General features: G+C 45.8%; 2 protein-coding genes across 2 annotated transcripts in view; one reads left to right on the top strand and one right to left on the bottom strand.

The window, feature by feature from the left end:
• LOC123070152 (chitinase domain-containing protein 1) overlaps positions 1–2,613 on the bottom strand; it is an 11,243-nt gene extending 8,630 nt beyond the window's left edge. The window contains exons 1-2 of the mRNA XM_044493176.1: positions 2,235–2,613; positions 2,056–2,129 (exon numbers count right to left, since the gene is read on the bottom strand). Of these exons, the coding sequence (XP_044349111.1) occupies positions 2,056–2,129; positions 2,235–2,504 (344 nt within the window). The 5' untranslated portion in view covers positions 2,505–2,613. The remainder of the gene's footprint in view (positions 1–2,055; positions 2,130–2,234) is intronic.
• Positions 2,614–2,884: 271 nt separating this feature from the next.
• Positions 2,885–3,800, top strand: LOC123070153 (uncharacterized; the record flags this gene model as incomplete). Its single annotated transcript, XM_044493178.1, is given in 2 exon segments — positions 2,885–3,365; positions 3,701–3,800. Coding segments are annotated over 2 exon segments (525 nt in total), but the record flags the coding sequence as incomplete, so codon positions are not given.
• Positions 3,801–8,192: the final 4,392 nt, after the last annotated feature.

The following is an 8,192-nucleotide window of genomic DNA, read 5'->3' as shown; positions in this document are numbered from 1 at the left end:
CGCTGGTTGGACTGCCGAAAGGCTTGTGAGCCGGGGCTTGCAGCACCACCCGCGTTGTCTGTTTTGTGACCAGGCTGTGGAGTCCATGACTCACATACTCACAGTTTTTTCCTTCTCACGGACCTTGTGCCACAAGGTCCTATCCATATCAGATCAAACCCCCGCTGACGCGATGCCTGCGAGGACTTCGTTTACTGCTGGCAGCGGACCTGCGCAAGGGCACCTCCTCGGTGATTATGCAACGCAGCCTAGCATCACCATTTTGCTCGACACGATCAAGTCCGAGGCTCGATCGTGGGCGAAGGCGGGGGTGGCAGGCCTGGCCACACTTCTCCCAGCAGTGTCTTCTTAGCTGTGTTGCGTATTTGTTCTTTGAGGCGTTGCCCCGTCACTGTACTTGTAACCCGAAAAATGGTTATAAAAGGACAGACCCAGTGCATAGAAGCTCCCACACAAGGTGGGGTCGAGGGAGGGGTTACAGGAACCTCTTACCCCTGCAAAGTGTAATGCAGAGAGGCTGGTTCGAACCCAGGACATTTTGGCACAAGTGGGGAGGACTTCACCACTGCGCCAGGCCTGCCCTAAAAAAGGTTATACCATTGTAAATTTGTAGTCAATAAATTTCACTCTATCAACCAAGGGTGGATCTTCATGAGGACCAAGTTGGGCCATGGCCTTCCCATTGTAATTGCTTTTTAAGACACCAACTAGCCAGTAAGCAGGAAAAGATGCTGATTATTGTCGGTATTGCTGCAGTATTCTGGACCATTCGGAAATACGAAATGAAGCATGTTTTGACAAGTGGCTAGGAACAGAATTCCGAGCGGCGACCAGGTTCTCAAAAGACATGGGCCAGGGGATGGGACGTGCGTGTGGTGCAGATAAGACGAGAATTGTGACCACATTCTCTTTCGGTGTATTGTGGCCAAATTCATTTGGAGTGTTATGCGGGATGCCACGGGGTGTTCTAGGAGCCCGGCAGGCTTTGCCAATCTTCATCAATTGATCCAGGGAACACATGGGAAGGATAGGAAAATGGCGTGGTTGGGCTTTGCAGCAATTGCTTGGTCCCTTCGGAATACTCGTAATAAGGCACTAATGGAAGGTTTAACCTTTAAGCATCCGGCTGACTCATTGTCCTTTTACAGCTATGGAGAGTTGGAGACCGTTGGGGAGACAAGAGGACCGATGGCAGCATGATCGGCTCATCAGCAACCTCCTCGCAAGAAGTCAAGTGCTACGTGCTGCCTCAAGATGGGACATTACTGGCTAGAGGAGCCATCCGTGCTTAGGCAGTACTTGTAGCGAGGCTCGTCTGGCGTGACACCTCTTAGTATCGTTCATTTGCCAGCATGGCATTTCCTTTCTGTTCACTAGCGCTGCGTCACTGTGTCTGGTCATTTGTGACTTTATGACCCTGTATCGAACTCCCTTTATTCTGCTACCTTGTTGTTAACTGTAAGGGCCTCAGTTTAAGGCCAGGCATATGCCTCCGTTCTAAAAAAAAAACTCCTGCTGCTTAAGATCCTTGTTGATGTGCACTCCAACAAGGGAAGATCAGCTACACTTCTTTTTGCTTTTGCCCTGAAGATGGTCTCCACATTGAGCCGCATGTGGCTCTGTACTATGGCTTGAAGCAACATTTGGCATCTTGCCGTTTTTAAAGCTTTTCTTTCTTTCTTCGGTTTTCGTTTGGCTGTAAGGAACTTGGTTGGTCTCTGGTAATGGGAATCAGAGGGGGGAGATCAGCTACACTCCTCTTCTTAAAAAAACATGCGTTCTAGTCGACTCGTGTGACTCAATTTGCTTAGGGATAGGAGTGAAATCACAGAGAAGTAGAGCCACAATGATGTTCCTATGAGATTTAAGAACTAGAAATAATTGCAGACCCGATGTGCAATGGTTATCCGACCAATCACACGGTAGTTTATGAATATATTGCTCTCAAAGATGTATATTTTGTTACACAATGTGGACAAAATCGTCTAAATTGATCCAAATGCTATAAACTCTATGTAACTTGGTATAGCAGTTGATTTAGAAGAAACGACGCACCAGGGGGTCACGTAGGCCAGGACGGGGTTGGGGAAATGGCGGCGCGACTGGTTCTCCGAAACCCTAGCGTGCTCCTGCAGACGGTACGGAGCGGCCCGACAGAAGAAAGAAAAGACATGGCGTCAGTGGCGATGAACTCTCAGCTGGAACGACTGGACCGACCTTGAGAAGGCCCTTACGGCAAGGATCTCGCCGGCAGAGACTTGGCGCTTGACTAGGCCGCGATCATAGACGGAGAGTGGGGTCTTCCCCGGCGTTTGGGGGTAAGGAGGGGATAGGGAAAGGAGGCCGGTGAAGTGAAGCACTGTGAGGACGAGGAGAAGCAGGGGAGGGACGATGAAGGCGAGGCGGAGGCGGGGGCTCGAGGGGGAAGCTCGTGGCCCGCTTGGGCGGGAGGGAGACGGTGAGGGGTCGCGATGACTCCGGCGATCCCGCCTCCGGGGTGGCATTTCTCCGGCGGTGGCGGGGACAGGACAGAGCGATGCAGCGACGAGGTGGACTTTTTTTTTCTCTGTCACATCTAAACTCCTAATGTCTCAGTTGGTAGGTCGCGTTTCGGGTTTTATTTTGTTCCACCTCACCCGGTTATATTTGGTACCTCCTCCCACCTTTTCCCACCTAATGCTGACCCGCCACGAACGAAAAAACCACGTATCAAATCCTCTGCCAGCCCCCGCGCTCTTCAGGTCGCGCCCGAGACAAGCGACGAAAAAAAAACCTACGATGATTAACCAGCGAAAAAAAAACCTACGACGATTAACCAGCGAAAAAAAAATCGTCTTGGAACGAGGCCTCCAGGTGCCCTCGAGCTCGCACTCGCATCAGATCCCTTCCAGGCCACCACGCCACACCACCAGATCCCATCGCCGCCGCCTCGCACTCGCATCCCATCGCCGCCGCCCGTGCGTTCTCGATCGGAGAGGACGCTCCCTTCGCCGCCGCTGAGATCCGAGAAGAGTTGCCCTTCGCCGGCGCCAAGATCCTGTGCCTCTCTAAAGACCCCTCTCTCTCGCGACACCGCCTCCCTTACAAGGACGCCACGCCATGGGTCTCCATTGGTGCCACGACTGCCGCGGCCTCCCCACCTGCCGACGCTCTAGATCCGGCCGTAGTTGATTCCCTGTACATCATCTCAAGGAGGAGGGGCGTGAGGCGGTTGCCGCCGCCGGTGGCTGCACTTGAAGGTCTCCGCCGCTTGCTCCAACCAGATCCAGCCAGACCGTCCTGTGGTGGTCCACGTGCATCTGGACGGACGCAACGGCTTTGCCTCCCCTGTCCCATGTCTTCGTCCACCACACCATCCCATTGCGGTAATAAATCTCTAGCCATGCCCTTTTCCTTGAGATGAACTACAAAATTTCTGTTCTGTTATATCTTGGTGAATGTCTCGTCAATTGCCATATAAATACATGTGTGCTTCTCCTGTCGTGCATTTGATGGGTAAGCTGCTGCTACCCGGGCTCACATGACCCCGTGGAGGAAGGAGCTGCGCAAGGAATCACTGCCAAAAGACTCGAGATGAGTTTGGAGTGTCCTGGATTCCAGGCCATGTTCCGCAAGGACGAAGCAACGCGAGCTAGCCGAGGGTTCAGATTGACGTTCGCTTTGATTCTCGTTGATTCATTGTTTTGACCGACCCAAGCAGCGCCGGCGCTCACGGAGGAGAACCTGATGTTCCTAGAGGCCTGACGCGCAGTCGATCACACTTACTACGACAAGTCCTCCAACGGGTGGAGCTGGTTCAGGTACCACAAGCACCCTCCATGAAAAGCAGGTTCCAGCTGTGCAAAGTCTGCCTGCTACTGCTATCCATACTGCGCCATAGCAAAATAGGTTTGTCTAATGCCTCAACGGCTCACACTTCTGCTAGTCGCCCATTTATTTAGTGTTGGTCTGGGGAATTTTTTGAGTTGTTGTGTGTACCTTCATGTTTTTCCTTGTGAAATATCTTCATGATTTTTAGATTACATAAATTTTTGAAAGCTGGATTTTTGTATGTCTTAGTTTCTACATTTGTGAAACTGAAAGCTATTATCATCGGACAGAAAAAATAAACTTCTTCTGTTGCTATTGTGTATTTGACCTGACATTGTTTGTTTTCCAATTTCAGCTTTGGATCAGGACTAACCTCTAGCCAGGAAAGAACCTGAATCCCAAGGTGAGAGGCACCCGTCCGTTAATATTAGAGATGTGAACAAGTACTTTTCTCTATTCTTCCTACTCACAAGTAGTTTCATTCAATGTGCTTACATGAGATGTGAACCCACAAATTCAGTGAGCTGGGAACTCAAAATTCCAATAAGGTGCGAGATGCAGCAAATTATACTCATCGTATGCCTTGTTATTATTGTTGTTGTGTCGTTTTATTCCCAGTCGACGGCCGCTGCGGTGCCCACGTCCACGTCATTAGTGCTGCTAAGGGGCGCTTCACCCTGTTCGGCATTATCTTCTATTCTTCCTACGGCTGCAAGAACCCTCACCTTGGCTATGGCAGATGCGACAGATAAAGCAGGAGGTCATCTTCTCTCCTTTCTCTTCTACCATTAGAGAATTTTAGCCAAGCCTGCTGAGTTAACACATAGCTATTATATGCGTTCAATGGAATGTCTGCAATGCCAACAAACAATATTCTGAGTAAAAATGAACAAGAAACATGCATTGGATGGCTCAATTGTTTGTTGAACTAGGTTCGGTTTAGCTTGCTCTCACCAATACAAATTTTCCCACAGCTCATGTGTTCAAAGATGGTGATTTCAAGAATCTGTCAAGTTCAACAAATCATGCATCTGTTTATAGAAACTTAAAGAACAACGTACATGTAATTTGTTTGCTTAATCACTTTATTGTTCGTTACTCTCGATCACCATCCGAGAAGGCGATACTCAAATTTGTGGCTGGGTGCATCTGCGGAAGTACTTGCTGATCTTACCATGTCAGGTTGTCCTTTGCCCCTCTTAGATGTTGTAATGTGTTCTTCACATGTGACAACACTAAGTGAACCATTTTGGGCTTCATTTGCATTCTAGCATGGTGGTCTCTCCTATAGCTAGCTATAAATGTTGGCAGTTTCTTCCCTTTTTCTTTGGTGTTGTGGTGCTAATAGTTAGCATAGCTGTAGTTGGTGCCCTGTTATTATTTGTTAAGTTAGGATGCTTACGTTGTTTCGTTGTGTATGTAAGCTGACAAGTAGTACATCTCCATTTTTTCAGTTTCAGAAAAAAAATGCACTGGATTGTGCTGGCTGGGGTGGTCTGGCTGGATTTGGAAAGAAAGAAACATATATATTGGAGATGCATGCGTTTAGATTTTTTTTTTTTTGCCATGAGTTCAATAGTCTCTGTTAAATCACAGTAATTTTGTTGCTCTGGTGAGCAGGTTTTCTTATACATATATTTATTTTGAAAATTCATAGATGGATGAAATGCTGCTGAGACGTTACAAGATATTCCAGCAGAGGCATCCTTACCGTCCGCATTACAAGGATATGAGAACATTGGGGTCCTGAAGGCAGTGACCTGTTTACCATACACATATTTACTTCCTTTCTAGGGCGGAACAATGGAAGGCACAATTCCAAATTTCCAGGTACAACTCTTCAAGAACAGGATCTCTGAAGGAACAACAATTTACAAGCTTGGCGCTTACCAGGTTCAATATGCTAGGGAAAGATACAAAACTGTAGATCGTCCATGGAGAGTAGTGTTTGCCCAAAAAACTACCGTGGAACCAATTGTGCCTCAGCCACCAAACTTTCCCAAGTATGGATATACCACCTACAATGTACACAGTACCAAAGCTGCATTAAACAAATTGTTTTGTTGTCAGGTCAGCAACTCTTAAGAATTGTTTTTATTGTATAATTTTCCACTTCTTACAACTTACAATTTACTGAACTTGTGAATGTTGGATTAGTTACCAGCATCACAAGAATATTTGCGCCGAGCGGCGGATCGATTGACCAGATATGAGAAAATCACATCACAAATGCGCGCCAACTTTTATCATTTTTCATTCTGTGTTCTTATCTCTCCACTGAAACAATGATATATCTTTCCAGAATGCCCGCCGTTGTGATGTTTTGGGGAAAATTAGCAGATGCCCTTGATGCAGACAAGCTACAACGGTGGTCTGCTCAAGAACCCATTATAGTTCTATTTGTTGGCATGCCAGTACATGAATTTAATGTAAGTACGTATCGTCATCTTATATCCATCCTGCACAATTTAGATAAGAAATTAAAATTACCCGTTAAATTTTTTGTACAGGAAACTTGACCTTCAAGCCCTGTCTGGCAACTCGATGGTACATAAATCCAACTATTTCTGAAGCGGCAGCTATTCTAGGAAGGTACACACAGCACAAATGATCCATTTGTGCAACTAATTTTCAATAATCCAGCATCTGTGTTGACAAATTTCACAATATCTCAGATCTACTGCAAGATCCCATCAAATTGAGATAAGCACCGGCTCACAGGGTCATCGCTAGGCAACAAATACAACAAACACATAATTATCAGCCGTTGACCCTGGTGGAATCATGGTATGTTGTCATTGCTATCAAAGCTACACTAATATCTTTCTCCGAGTAACAATATTTGGTTTCTTTCTAAAATAGATTGACCTGATGTAACTTGCAGGACCAGTACTATAAACTGGAAATAAAGAGAACTGAAGTGTCCCCTTCCATGGCGTTGGGGGGCCTTTCTCTGCCAGGCGCGGTGGCTCCTTGGTAGGATGATGCAGCTAGCTCGGCGGAGGCTAGGAGGCTCGTCGGCCGACATTTCGTTGATGCATGGGTGCCATATTGTGATGGAACGGCAGTATAATATACAAAACTTTGACGAGGCTCACCTGCTTCAAAATTTCACAATAAGGTTTGCCTTTTTTATCTTTGCATTTATTATGTTAAGTCTTCAGATTGTTTGTGTTGGCCGACGAAAAAAGATTTAGGGTCCTAGATTTCTACTTTATATCACTCTGAAAGCTCACTAACCAATCCATGCATTTGGACTTCAGTAGATATAATGGACTATATTCACTCACGTTGGCCATAACCTATTTGAAGAAATTTCTCTCTTGATTTATTGGTGTGAAGTTGTTGTTTCATAGATATATCTAAGCAAGGAAAGTTTGTTTTTGAGATATATGCATGTTCTGGCCTTCTATTCTCGTCCTTTTCATGTTCGAGATCAGCGTACTCATTAGATTAAATTTTAGTATTGCATCGTTAAGCACTTTCTGGAATAACATGCAATAGGTGTATGTTCTATAACCTCTACGCTTTAGCTAGAAATGGCAACTTGATTGAACTCGATCGGTTGTAAGCTTACCTAAATTCCTACGTACATAAACAAACTGCACTTCCATCTCCCTGTAGTCATAAACAAACTGCACTTACCTAAATTCATAGATGATCAATACTATTTCATTTGCATAAACAAACTCAAGGCATGTACAAATTTTGGATCACGATCTACTATTTACCATGCATCAGTTAACTCAAGGCATCGACCAAAATCTAGCATTCTTTGTTGCGTGCAGCATGGAGAAGACAGAGATTGTCTGATATATTCGATAGCGCAATATAATTTTCTCTTGCATATTTATAATCTGCCATTTGAATGATGTTTTTTGTGTTGTAGTCCAATCAAGACAACTTGCAACTTTGGCGTTGTCACATTGGAGTCCGTGCTCAGCAGCAATGGGAGACTGTCGTTGATGCCCGACCCATGATGCCGACGAAGGAACGGGAGTCGATGAGGAGTAGACGCCGTGGGTTTGTGAACTGGCCAAGCCACCGTTGTCCGTTTGGTAATGCGACTTGCCCTGATTTTGACGTCGTCTACCAACATCCGACGAAGGGAACCCGTTGTAACGCCCGGATAATTAGGCTACAGTAAAACTCTTTTAATGATGCCATGTCATCCGTGTTACTGTTGCTAATCAAGTGGTAGTTCAAAATCTTTGCAAATTCAAAATATGAATTAGTGACAAACACCCTAAGTTTTCAAAAGGCAAAGCGAAAATGTTCGGGGGTTGCCAAATATTGCACTGGTAATTATGGTGAAGCAAACACCATTTTATAAAATGCCTAAATGCCCTAAAACTAAATAAAACAGAAAGGAAAAAAAAGGA

This window comes from Triticum aestivum, chromosome 3B (genome assembly GCF_018294505.1).
Source record: "Triticum aestivum cultivar Chinese Spring chromosome 3B, IWGSC CS RefSeq v2.1, whole genome shotgun sequence".
Taxonomy (NCBI): domain Eukaryota; kingdom Viridiplantae; phylum Streptophyta; class Magnoliopsida; order Poales; family Poaceae; genus Triticum; species Triticum aestivum.
The sequence above is the reverse complement of the archived record's forward strand: the minus strand, read 5'-3'. Positions and strand labels throughout refer to the sequence as shown.